General features: G+C 47.8%; 1 protein-coding gene across 1 annotated transcript; it reads right to left on the reverse strand.

Annotated features, from left to right (window-relative positions):
• Positions 1-6,829: 6,829 nt before the first annotated feature.
• On the reverse strand, positions 6,830-7,396 carry LOC124503315 (skin secretory protein xP2-like). The gene has a single exon (XM_047068267.1). It carries the CDS (start codon positions 7,394-7,396, stop codon positions 6,830-6,832), a length of 567 nt encoding a protein of 188 aa, XP_046924223.1.
• Between the last annotated feature and the right edge of the window lie 6,015 nt (positions 7,397-13,411).

Raw genomic sequence — 13,411 nt, forward strand, 5'->3', positions numbered from 1 at the left:
CTCTGTCCCCTTCCCCAAAAGCCTGCTTCTGTGTCCTTGTAACACTCTGCCTTTCTCGTGGGCGCCAGAGCCACGTGGAAGACATTCGGAGCATTTCAGACATTTGCTGAGTTTAAGACATTCCTTCTCCCCTCCTTCCCTGCACATCCCAACATTAAAGTCTCCAGGGAGCGTGGTCCCTAAAGCAAGAGGACAGCACCAGAGAGCTCCGGCCCATGGCAGACCAGGAGTGAATAATCTTCCTCTGCTCCATTCTTTTCCGTGGCTGGATGGGGCCAAAACTCTGTTTGCAACACAAGCAGCAAGTCACAACTTGTCATGCCACATGACACCGTCCCGGCCGCAAGTTATCACTTCCCTCTACTGTACCAGCCACACAAAAGGCCAGACGTGCAGGAATCTGCCTCCTGCTTTCCTTTCCATCCACCACCTTCCCAACCAAGAAGGGCATTCATAACTTTGCTGGAGAGACTAATGTTTCTAGAACACCCTGAAACAAAAGTCCCCATACATGCAAATAATACGCACCCAGAAAAGAAAACAGCCTCTTTGCATCGACACCCTCTCTGTCTCTTCTGAAAGGAGGCTTTCTCCCTACGTGGGATTTCCATCCGCAGTGAGGCTGGTCCCCCAACTCGGGGACACAGCAGACACTCTCTCGCTCTGTGTGTATTTCCGGGAGCAGCCGATCAACAAAGACCTAAAGGTGTGGATTTACACAGCCCCACATGCTAAAAAAAAAAAAAAAAAAACAACAAAAAACCACATACGTGTTCATAGGAACCAAAAAACTGTTCTGGAAACAACAAATACCTTAACCACGCCGTGACTATAGGAAGGGGATGGGAGGTGAAGAAACTGACCAGAAGGAACAAAAGGCATTTCGGCCCCTGGTTTCCACATATCCAAGTAACCAGGAATGAAAATCTGCTTCGGAATGGGGCGGGGGGGGGGGGGGGGGGACCTGCTTTGTCTGCCAGAGCAGAGAGAGGGAGGGGTCCACAGGAGATGGGAATCCCAGCCCTCACGCCTCGCTTTACCCCAAGAACGTCTTCAGTCATCCTCAGAACCCAAATCAAACTGAGATTTGGGTTCAGCCGTGGTCCCTTGAAGCCCCCTTTTTGTGTCCACTTCAACCAAACACATCTACCAGCAGGAATGCAGAGTTGGCCGAGGTAAGGAGAACTGGTGTTTTTCGCTCTGTTTTGGTGACCTTCATGAGGCTCATTTATGCACTTCAAGCTCATGACCTAATACATGTTGGTTTGGCTTCTCTTCTCATAATAGCAGCCTGTAAAAAGCTTTTGAGAATTCCCCATGTTTTCTTATTTTGGGTCAAGAAAATAAAATCGATATCTAAGTAACCTTAAAAAAATGGCCTGCACAATCTAAAAATCTGGAACGTTTCCACTAGGACTAAGGATATCTCTTAAAGCCTCAAAGAGCATCAAAGTTAAGCCCAACCATTGCCATTTTTAAGGTAAGCGATTCAGTAACAGCATATGTGAGAATTAGCTAAGAGGGGCTTTTTGACATAAGTCAAACAATGACATTTAAAACTCACGTTAAAGCAATTACCGTGCAGAATTTTTCCGTGTTTTTCCCATTTCTTAAACAGAAGTGTATATGTTTTCGACATAGTTTCTCGCTGTAATTTTCTTTCTTGGCAAACCCACATCTTACCATGAAACCCAAAGTATGCACGCTACAGAAACAATAATGGCTGAAACAGACTCGGCTGGGTCTCTGGCATGATTTTTCTTTACGGAATTAAAATGTCTTTTGGCTAATAATATGCTGCACATTTCAGTTACGAAAGACCATTCTTGGGAGACGAATAGAAAAGAAAGGGGAACTGACAGATTCAGCTGATGTGAGACAAAAGTTAAGTTGCTATATTCATACAGTAGTCAGACCCTCCGGTTCCTCATTCTTTGGGGACAAAAATGTCGATTTTATCATTTTTCCTCTAGTTAAATTCGCGGGGAGTTGACAGCTCTCTCGGAACGACTGTGAGTAGGTATGGACAGATACGTTACATCTGGGAACATGCAGAGTTTAAAAAAATCTAATGATACTAGACACTGAGGAGGGAAAGAGGGGGAAAATCACACACGTTTCTGTGCTATCGACACAACGCCACCGATACCAAGAGGCGAAATAATTTCTAACTACTTTGAAATACTCTGTTCATTTTGAAATCTGTCTAGATTAGCATTCTCAGGCAAAGAGAGGTGACCGTGTGCACATTCTCAAAACTGGTGAGATGTAAACCTGTCTCCCCTGGCTATCTATTCATCTCAGGTCCTGTTTTCAATTTCTGCATATATCTGAACACAGAGGGAGATTCTGCAAAAAGGCAAGAACAGGTACATCGGTGCCCTCAACCAGGATCGCCAAAGGATGATGACCACAGCAAAGAGACCCTGCTTTCTAGAGACCCCAGACTGCATGCACAGACCCTCGCATCCATCCTGCCACGCTCTGTCCCAAAGTGTCCCTCTTAGACCCCACTGACCCTCTGCCTGCTTGTTTCAGATTCAGGCAACCGACGGCCTCCCTCAACCTTCAAAGTGGCAAAGATAAATCGCTCCAGTTACCTGACTCTTGGGACCACCTGTTCCAAATTATTCTTCGCTCTCCAAATGTTTATAATCTCACCCCCCAAACAAGAACCCACCCATAGCGATCCAGCACCTTCCGGTAAACTCCGTTTGGACCGCCTACCAGAACATTTTAGGGCTTTGCCACTGCCTATAAACTTATTGACTCTTTTGAGGAACTGAAATGCGTCGCATTATAGTATCGAAGGAATGAATCAAATTAGCCCTTGTAAACAGACATCCTTTATAGACCCATACACAACCTGCTAAACACCATGACTCAGGAAGGCTCATATTGGTGTTTCCTAATTACTTAATATGATTTTTCTTCTGTTTAGAACAAGAATGAAACATCAGGGCAGAGTCAGAAAATAATTGGGCTCGATGCATTTCAGATCATCCCAATTTGGCATCTCTGTCCGAGGGAAAGGAAAGCAGAAATGTCCTCTCGGCCAAGGTTTTTACAGCACATGGGAAACGCACAGTCCGCAGAGGTCTGAAGGCCTCCATTCTGGTTTCATTCCCTCTGCAGGCTCTCGTGAGCCATGTAACTTGCCTTAACAAAGTTGGGATGTGATAATAAATAATAATAATGATAATAATAATAATAATACCACCACCTAACCCGAAGAGTTGTTGTGAGAACCCATCCTAAAAATACATGTCAAGAGCTGAATTCAGGCCTGGCATACGAGCTGTTTCATCATTATTATTAAACACAAGGATATAATTTGCAAGTGGAGAGAAATGGCAAAGACGCCAGGAGGATGGGAGTGAGAAAAAAAAAATAAGGAGAAAAAGCAGCAAAAATAAATTTAAAAGCCTGTGGCTTCCTTCGTCCTCTCTCCCCTAAATGCAACTGGCAGATACTTTCATACCTTGAAATCGATTTTCAGTCACATGCAATGAGGAACAAGTTCCTGCCCCTCCGATTCATTTACAGGGACAAGTGGGTCTGAACCAGTCACTTCAAGTGTTTGCCACCTGATTGAGGGGGTTTATCCTCAGATTAGAAGAGGTGTCCGCGAGTCAAACACCATTAGGCCAGTTAAGACCTTCAAATAGTGAAAACGAAGCACTGTCTCCGGCCAATTCTCTGCTCATCGCTTCCCCTACTAGAATCTTCTCTCCGTTGTGTGTGTTTGGAACTGCCACCAACAATAAGGGGTGTGGGGAGTGGGCCATTCAGGAAGCTGTTATGATGGGGGGGGGGAGGAGGGTGGGGAGTGAGAAGGGCACTGTGGGGAGTGTGCATGAGTACGTGTGTATCTTCTGTCAACAGGCTGTGTTTTCTCAACTCTGGGGTTAATTCTCTGTAGAGATTCCTTTTCAGCAGACTCCACCAACTGCTTCTGAGAGCAGCTAGCTAGAAAAAAAAAAAGAAGTTTCCTTCCACCAACAAAACCCAGTTCTGGCAAGAGCTGGAAGGTTCGGCCTTTGGAGGTAACTGAATAACCAGCCGCTTCACGTCCACAGATAAGGAGAACACATCTTTAGGTGACTCTCCCCTTTATAGAACATCTTTGGGGAGGTTCCTGTCCCCCAAGAAATTTTTCCTGACAGCCACAGGCTCTCTCTCTGCGGAGAGAGGCATCTGTCATGAGCTGCCGGGAACCCCACTTAGGCACCATAACGGCCTGCGATTTTATTATACAAGGAGTTTATTGCTGGCCTAATTAGTTTCAAACTGGGCATTCCAGCTGAGGACACCTAAAAAACATCTGGTGGCAGGAGAGCAAGAGTGAGACCTCGTTCTGAGCCGGTTACGGTTGGATTTCTGCATAACTCTGGTCTCTCGCGCCCGAGACACAAGTTATCTTTGGAAAAGTAACCGAAAAAATAAGGAAATGTTTTTCTTTGTGGGAAAGGAGTCATCTTGTCATGGGGGAACCCAAACCGTCTTAAAGTGGACGTGCTCGGACCGTGTATACCTTTTCACAAACTGCCAGGGTCCCCCTATCTGGCTTCACCCAATTCAAAATGTACTTCGCTGCCCCACAGAGTGCTTTTGCTGGGGACTTTCTCCTTGTTCCAACAGCAGCTAGCATTTTATCAATTTATCCGTCTGGAACAGGCTTTGCAATCTCGTACTTGCAATTTAAAGCAGAAGTAAGACCACATATTTGAAACAGCATGTCTTGGGTGTTTTTGCCAAATGGTAATCCTATAACAAGTCAACAAATCATAGCTCTTTATGATGTGTTTAATACGACACAAAAGGCATGAAAAGAAGACTTTAGAACTTAAGCGATGAAAGCATCTGGTTTTTAAAAATCCCAAAGAATCAGGGTAACATCTTTTTCTTTTCTTTTCTTTTTTCTTTTCTTTTCTTTTTCCTTCAGCTATTTAACGTTAGCAAAGAGACTGATCTGTTTATAGAGTATTCTCATTCACACAGCCACCCCAGAGGTGAGCTGTGTTCAGGGCAGAGGAAAACCGCCAACTCCTTTAAGATAAAATAGTTAATAATATGGCGAAGCTAGAGTTACAGCGGGAGAATGGTCTAACTACCAACTACGTGCGGGACATAGGAACGGCTTTCAAAAATTCAGGCCCTTTCGGATCTAGCCATATTGGTCAAAAGTGCCAAATGTAGAGTTTCCTCCAAAGGCAAGGAGATTTTTCATACAAAACACGATTTTATGCTCAGTCAAAAGCAAGACTCAAAACACCATCATTTATGACATGCAACTCTCAGTACTTTCCTTAGTCTGAGGATGTCTAAATGCAAGGAAGTATAATGTTTAAGGGGTTTAAAGATGTGGAGAGAAAAGTGGAAAACACGAACATTTCTTGGGGAAAAGTTGCCCGGAAGATGTTGCACGAAGATTATTTTTAAAATGGGGGTCTCCCCGCCCTGCCACCCCCCTCCCTAAATGGCCCACAGGCTGGAAATGCAGCTACTAGTTCAGTACTCATACGCTGGTCATAGAAAAATTGCAGTCGAGCAAGAAAGGGCTCATGAAATGAACAGATTTGGTTTGAAATACAGCAATTGTCCGCTGGTTATAATTTCCTTTGGAAGGGAGCTCCGTAACTCAAACATAATTCAGCACTCAAATCCCTCCTTGATGTTTGTAAATCATTCTACCTCCCCTCCGCTCATGCTAACAACCAGGCTCCGATGCTCGCTCATTTCGCTGCACCTCGTCATTAAAAAGTACCTGCACCAAGGGTGATTTATATCTCAACGTTATATATATGTGTATATACACACACATATATACACATATATGAGTGTGTGTGTATATATATATATATATAAAATGAAAGATTACGTAGCGTTTCGGGGAAAGGGGAGAAAAGAAAATGGTATCCATAAAGACGCAGCATCAGTCTTGCCTTTCAAAAATAATTCAGAGCCCAGCAGCAGGCACGCTAACTGCGTTTGGGAGGAGCGGGATTCTCACCGCCAAAGCGCTTCGCTTTCAAGCCCTGAGAAAGGCGCGCGGAGGATTTTGCGACGCGAATATTTTTACCAGTCAAGCCTTCCTAAGATTCCTGGAGCTTATAGACTATTTATTTGGGGGCAGGATATATATTTAAGGCACTGCGGCCAGCACGGCCGGTTCACGTCCAGACTGCATGGCTGAGAAACAATTCCCTTCTCCACTTTCTCCCATTACAGCAAAACCCTAGCCTCCTTCTCAACAGTCTTGGGATGGATGCAAAGTTTTTTAAGTTTCCGACTCCGGCTTCGGCAGGCACCAGGACGCCCGCTCGGGTACAAAGCCCGGAGAGCCGGCCCTGCGCAGGCCGGGCGCAGCCGGACTTTAGAACAGAAATGCAGCTAGAAGGCGGCTCGGCGGCCGTTCCCGCCCCTTCCCGGGGGCTTCGCAGACAGCGCCCCGGGGCGCGCGTTGGGCTCCCGGCGCCGCTCCGGTTCGGACGGGGCGTTGAGGGGGAGGGGGGTGGACGCAGCCGACGACCCGGGCCTCGAAACCGGCCAAACGCAGCCCACCGCATCTACACCGCCCGCGCGCCCATGCACTTGTCCCGCGCGCGGGAGAACAAACTTGAGTCGCTGTCCCCCCCCTCCTCCCCCCAGCGCAAAAGGAAACTGAGACCCGCAGCCTGGCTTCTCCGAGACGGAGTCGGCCCGCTGCCCCCGCCGCCCTCGCGCCTGCGGCGCCCCGGGGGCCCCGTGCGCCCCCCGAGCGCCCCGACAGCTGCGGAGGCCCCGGCCCGGCGGGTGCGCGAGCGAGGCGCGAGAAGACGGGTCCGCGTCAGCCCGGGCCCGGGGAAGCCCGGCGGAGCCCGGCGGGAGCCCCGGGGTGGGCGCCGCGGGAGGTACTCACCGCGCTCAGTGGAGAGGGCGCCCCGGCGCGGGCGGGCGCGGGTCCGACGCGGCCGGGCTGACTGCGCCGGGCACGGTGCTGCTCCGCCGCCGCCGCTGCCTCCGCCTCCGCCTCCTGGGCTGCCGCGGCCGCCGCCTGCGCGGGGAGGACCGGCCCCTTCCCCTCCCCGGGCCGGGCCCTCCCTCTGCCCCCGCCCGGTCCCCGCGCCGCTGCGTGGGCGCGTGGGGGCGCCGAGGCGCGGCGCTGGGCTCTGCGGGCGCACACCCCCGGCGGCTGGACGCGCGGCGCGGGGCTCCAGCCCTGCCGCCGCCGCCGCCGCCGCGCTGCTCTCCGCGCCTGCAGCCCAGCCGAGCGCGCCGGCTCCTGCCGGTCCCGGACGAGGCGAGGGCGCAGCCTCCTCCCCGCCCCCCCACCCCCGACACCCCGCACCTCCTCCCTCCGCGACCCAGGCGCGGCCCCCGAGAAAGGCACCTCTGCAGTCCGGCCGACAGTCATTCATTCACCCACCTATTTATTCATTCATTCCGCCTGCACTGAGCATCTGCTGCGCCGGGTTCAGCTCCTGGGAGATTCAGCTAGAAGGAGACGGATTCGTTTTCTGTCCTCCGGAACTTACATTCACGTAGGGAGATAGACCATGAACAAACAAGTAGAGAAGCAAGGGAATTTCGGAAAGTTCGAATCGTCATGGAGGGGGGCAAGTATGTGCTGGGGGCGCAGGGGCGGTTATCTTAGAAGAGTCAGGAGGGACCTCTCCGAGGAGGTGACAACTGAATTATGAGAAGGGCCATTGCTGGTGATATCTGGGAGAGGGGAGTTCAGGGATCATCCGCCTACCTTTCACCCACTTTACAGATAGGGAAACTGAGGTCCCAAGAACGTAACCGGCTCACCCGAAGTCAGTGGCACAGCCTCGTCCACACACCCCCCTCTAATTGAGGTACCCCACTTACTTCACCCCATCCTGATCACCTGTGTCAATGCTCCCCACGATAAACTGTCGGGAACTGGGTCTAGGCTCTTCCCTCCCTCCCAACCACTTGACTGTGGGATATCTAGGATGCTTCAGTCCAAAAACAATACCAACTTCTGCCATTTGTGAAGCTCCCGCTTAAAAACCGGGTGCCCAGATAAAGTTGAATTTTAGAAAATCAAGATGTAAGGTTTAGTATAAATATGTCTTACGCAACAGGTGGTGATACTTACATTCAAAAATTATTCATCGTTTCTCTGAAATTCCAATTTAACTGGCTATCCTGTATTTTCTTTGCTAAATCTGGCAACCCAGGCTCACCCAAGGACGCCCAGCCCATCCTTACCCCATTTAAACCCCCAAAGAGATCCAAAGGTAGATGCTGTAAGCATGCCCAGTTTACCAATGATCAAGTCCAAGTTGAAAGAAGGCAGAAAGTGGCTGAGCCAGGGCTGAAATTCAGGTCCAGCTGATTCCCAAAGCCCTTGATCTTGAGATACAATATAGAGATAGCAACCCCAGTTGCAGGGTTACAGGAAAGCTGATAAAACTCAAGCTCCTGGGCCCCTCACTGACTGGGTCCGTTTCTAAGGTTCTGCCATTTTGTACATTTGACATGATGAACAAGTGACCTTGTGAACACATTTCTAGGTCCCTGTCAACATAATGAGATTTAGTTGCGATCAGTAAAGACTGCGGTCTCTTTCCATTCTGGTTCCCCACTGTAGTACTTGATCCTGCCTGGGTAGGTGGTGTGGGAGTGGCCGCTGGCATTTTGGGGATCCAGCCGAGGAAAAGTTGAGTTGGGAGTTTTGTGATGGTTGTGGTATTTTTCAGCTTCTTAAAATCTGAATTTGTTGTGATTTATTTTCTTAAATTCAAAGACGTACTCACTTTTGGACCTAATTTTTGACTGGTATTCTTTTTCTTTTTTTTTTAATAATTTTTTTCGAGTTTATTTATTTAGTATTGAGAGAGAGAGAGCGAGCACAAGCTGGGGAGGGGCAGAGAGAGAGGGAGACACAGAATCGGAAGCAGGCTCCAGGCTCTGAGCCGTCAGCACAGAGCCCGACGTGGGGCTCGAACCCACGAACCGTGCGATCATGCGCTGAGCTGAAGTCGGACACTTAACCGACTGAGCCACCCAGGTGCCCCTGGACTTGTATTGTTTTTCCTAAACAGGGCCCTCAAATTGGGTGTGCTGGGTCAGGGCCTCACTACACCCGCACCTGCCTCTGGTCAGAGCTGATTCTCCTCTTTCTACTTCCAGAACGGTCAATGGAAGCAAGCGTATTCAGTAAGCATGGCTGGTCTCCTTCCCTGACCCAGGCAAGCACCAGACCTGTAGCTCCTAGATGAAGACGACTGCTGCTTCCTGGAAGCAGAACACACACATGTACTTGGCCTTGCTTTCCTCATCTCGAATACGGAGGTGGCCGTACCCATATTGTATTATTATCGTGATAATTCGCTGAGATCATGCTTGTAAAACATTTCCCACCCTGACTGTAGCTGGTTCTAGGGCCGCTCCACCAATATTATTACTGTACACACAACTTCACGTCCCACAGCATCTTGCAAAAAGCTCCAAGTCATTATAAATTGAGGGTCTTAATGTTCTCCAGAGGTGTTTAATTTCTCTTGGCCCATGAGCCTTAATGTGATGTTATTTAAACAGTAGTAGTAAGCAGAATTTTTTTTTGCTAAAGGAATAGAATGGGATAGATCAGCATAGAAAATACCAAGTGAATTGCATTCAATAAGAGAGTGTGTGTGTGTGTGCGTGCGCGCACACACACAGGCACCAGGTCAGGCTGGGTTTCTTGCAGATCGTTGGGGAAATGTCAACAAACACTTTAACTAAGGGTACTCTATGGAATACAAAGGGTTAATCTTCAAACCATTTACCCCTTCACCAGAATCTGGCCCATTATCTCCTAAATCACAGCCACACCCCCCAGCACCTTGAGAGATAAACAGGAGGCAGGTACTTATTAATTTTATTTTTCCCTTTTCTGAGGGCAGTGGTTCTCAACTACACTCAGCTGCACGTTAGATTCTCTGAGGGAGCTTTGAAAACTCCCCATGCTGAGGCCCCACCCCAGACCAATTAAACCAGACTCTCTGGGGGAGGGACTGAGGCATCAGTATTTTTTAAAGCTCCCGGGGTGATTTCTAATGTTGGGCAGAGGATGAGGGTCCCCATCTTTGGAAGTGTAAGGACTTGACCACAGATTCACAGCAGATGAGACAGAAGTCCAGATAGGAGGTAAGCCTCCCGATTCTTAATTCAAGACCACCTAAAATGCAGCTGCCTTCCTGGGTAACAGCGCCCCCTTTCCGTCCCTTCCTTTCCTTTGATTTTTTTTTTTTCTGGCTAAGTATTTGCCCTCATTTTGTAATGACCAGCAAAATAATCCCAGACGAAATCTGAAAATGCTAAACCATAAAGCAGATTCTTTGGAGTGTAGACCACAGGCATGCCTCCCCTGGAGTAAATCACTTTTTCCCCCCAGAGTCTTCCAAGTAAATGTTCTCTGAAGCCAGAAGACCAGCTTCGCTTGGAAAACTACAAACTTCACAAAGTATCCCGCATGTATATACATATCCTACAAACACATATGTGTATTCTCTATGCCAAATCACGCCTTATTCCTATACACATTCCTTTCCCACCTGCAAAGAAAAAGTACTCCGTTTTTTTTTTTAATGCATTCATTTAAACCTTGGTTCTTTCCAAAAAGGATTTGAGGCAGCATGCAAAAACATAAATAGAATGACACAGGAAAAGCAGGTGAAAGGGGAACATGGGGAAGAAAAGAAAAGAAAGTCAAGGGTGAGGTTTGCATACCAAATGTGGGCTAGTAGGAGCTGAGCCCTTATCAAATGGTAGACTGAGAATCAGATGCTGAATTTCCTGGCAGTCAAGGCAAAGGAGAAAATGTGATCCATTAAATCAGCGGCTTTCAAATTTTCTTTTGTTCAAAAGCAAGCACGCATAGGAGCTCAGTATGAAAAAAAAGGAAGTGAGGGATCCCAGCCGCAATCTCATCGCTTTCTCCCGTGGGTACTTGTAAAGGGTCTTAAAACAACCCACAAAGTTCCGCAGAGTCAAGATTGAAAACCATGAATTTCAAAGTGCTTCCCCGTGTTCGTGAATCTCATGGCCTATAAGGTAGAAACGAACAGAACTACTTGGAGCAATCAGAGCTTTGATTCCTGATATTGGTACAGGAGAGAAGGGTTCCTGGGGGTCCTTATAAAAGAGGCAATACGGGATATGGGCAGGGGGTGAGGTAGGGGGCTTTTTGCACACGTGTGAAATATAAAATAACCCTTCAGCAAATAAAGTAAAATAAAATAAAATAAAATAAAATAAAATAAAATAAAATAAAATAAAATAAAATAAAATAAAATAAAATAATAAAATAAAATCTTACACTCTCCATAACCCGGGGGCACAAAACAGGCCTACTTTGAATATCTCCCGGGTCAATAGTTTCCCAGTAGCCTGCCTCTTTGTACTTAATACCTAAACTTCATAGAAGGCATGACTCTCAAAATCATGAGACCAGTTTTATAGAGAAAAAACTCATATTTGTATCCTCAAAACTCCATGTAGCATTTCTGTTGGAATAACGTGTAGGACAGTAGGACCCGTAAGGAAAACATTTCAAGTACTATTGAGACAACATCTGAATCACGTTTTGAAACGTGCAAAGAAGGGGACACACAATCTGCTATGGTCGTGTCATCACGTACACATCAACTATCTGTTGCGAACTGAAGTAATTGCTTGGTGGTCAGGAAACCAGCCTTTCAGCATTTTACCATCTTCAGCCAGTTTGATACATGGTCAGCATTTAAAATTTTTTTTTTAATGTTTATTTATTTTTGAGAGAGAGAGGCAGAGCACAAGCGGGGAAGGGGCAGGGAGAGAGGCAGACACAGAATCCGAAGCAGGCTCCAGGCTCTGAGCTGTCAGCACAGAGCCCGACGCGGGGCTCAAACCCACGAACTGCGAGATCATGACCTGAGCCGAAGTCGGACGCTCAACCGAGGCGCCCCTTGGTCAGCATTTTAAGTGTTTAGTCCCATTTTAGGAAATTGATTGGGGGCTCTGGTTGACATGTCATGAACTACAATTCTTCCTATTTAAAATACTGTAGGAAATCAACTCTTGGGTGCAATTTCAGGCAGAGCACCAGAATTTCAGGATGTCTGATGCTCAGTGGGAGACACTCACTCCCATGTAGAGAGGTACATCGAGACCCCTATCCATGCAGTTCCTTTGGCTGAGACTACCCCTCCCCGACACAGTTCGGAGGTTTCATTCCATTCCCTTCAGATCTCTGCCAAATGTCTCCCCACCCCCCCACCCCCGAGATCAGATCCCTGATCTCCCTGTCCAAAATAGCATCCTCATCACATGGCCTGCCCTCCCTTGTTCTCACTCAGCACATTTATCACACTACAACACTACATTACATATTTACCTGTCGATCTATTCCTAGCTGCCTCTCCATGTAGAGTGTCAGCTCCATGTAAGCGGGGACTTGCTGTTTTGTTCATGGCTATATCCTGAGTGCCTAGAACAGTGCCTGGTGTACAAGTAGGCACCCAGGAAAAAGTTGAGGAATGAATGACAGATACAAATGAGAGGGCCTGGGCTTGCCGCTCTACGCGCAAAATGGCCAGAGTCACGCTGCCTTTTCTCATTTCCTTTGCACCCACCCTGAAAGAAACAAACAGGAAGGAAGGCGTTCAAGAAGCCCGTTCTTCTGGAGAACCAGAGCAGAACTCAAGGGCAAGGTTTTCTTCTCTAGTTCTCTCACGCTCTCTTTTTCAATTTGCTCATTGGCGAAGCCCTGAGGATTCACAGCAGACTGAGAGCAGCCTGGGTGACTGAAGTCCGCGTTTCCCTTTGGGGACTAGTTGGGAGACCACAGAGAAGGTGCCAGGTGAGAGGAGAAGGAGACGGAGCCTTTGCCCCTTGATTGTAAAATCCAACAACAGAGCAAATGCCTTGATGATTTCCCAGATCCTTTGTCATGATCAGCTTTCAAATCAATTCTGGCGTGAAAACCACCCATAAATCTCCAAGCATGGTCTCCCAGCCAGGCCACTTCCTTATGCTTTCCTTCAAAACCCTGCCACTCTTTCCTTTCCTTGTCCCCTAGAGAGCAAAAGCAAATAGGATGACAAGATTTCTGGCTTTTTAATACATTTGGCTTCTCTTTTCTCCTTGCTTTTGGCCGCCTGTCCTATCTTTGATAGTGAACAGAGCCAACCGGTCTTTGATAAGTATCGGGGCAGTGATCTTAGAAACACTGATGGGGAGACATCCGAGATCTCCACAATCCAACCAGAGATTGTTCTACATTCTTAAAGAATGTGTGGTCCTGAACACAGAGGGACTATCTGAAGAGATTATAGGAGTTCCTCAAGTTCAAAGGTCTAGAGACCTTCTGAGAGTGGAATGCTTTTGAGCATCAATGTCCCGGCAAACTGGGACAGTTGACCACCCCGCCTGAGCA

Source organism: Lynx rufus, unplaced genomic scaffold (assembly GCF_022079265.1).
Source record: "Lynx rufus isolate CCGP_SWC_20201006 ecotype Redwood Valley unplaced genomic scaffold, mLynRuf1.p SCAF_8, whole genome shotgun sequence".
Lineage (NCBI taxonomy): Eukaryota > Metazoa > Chordata > Mammalia > Carnivora > Felidae > Lynx > Lynx rufus.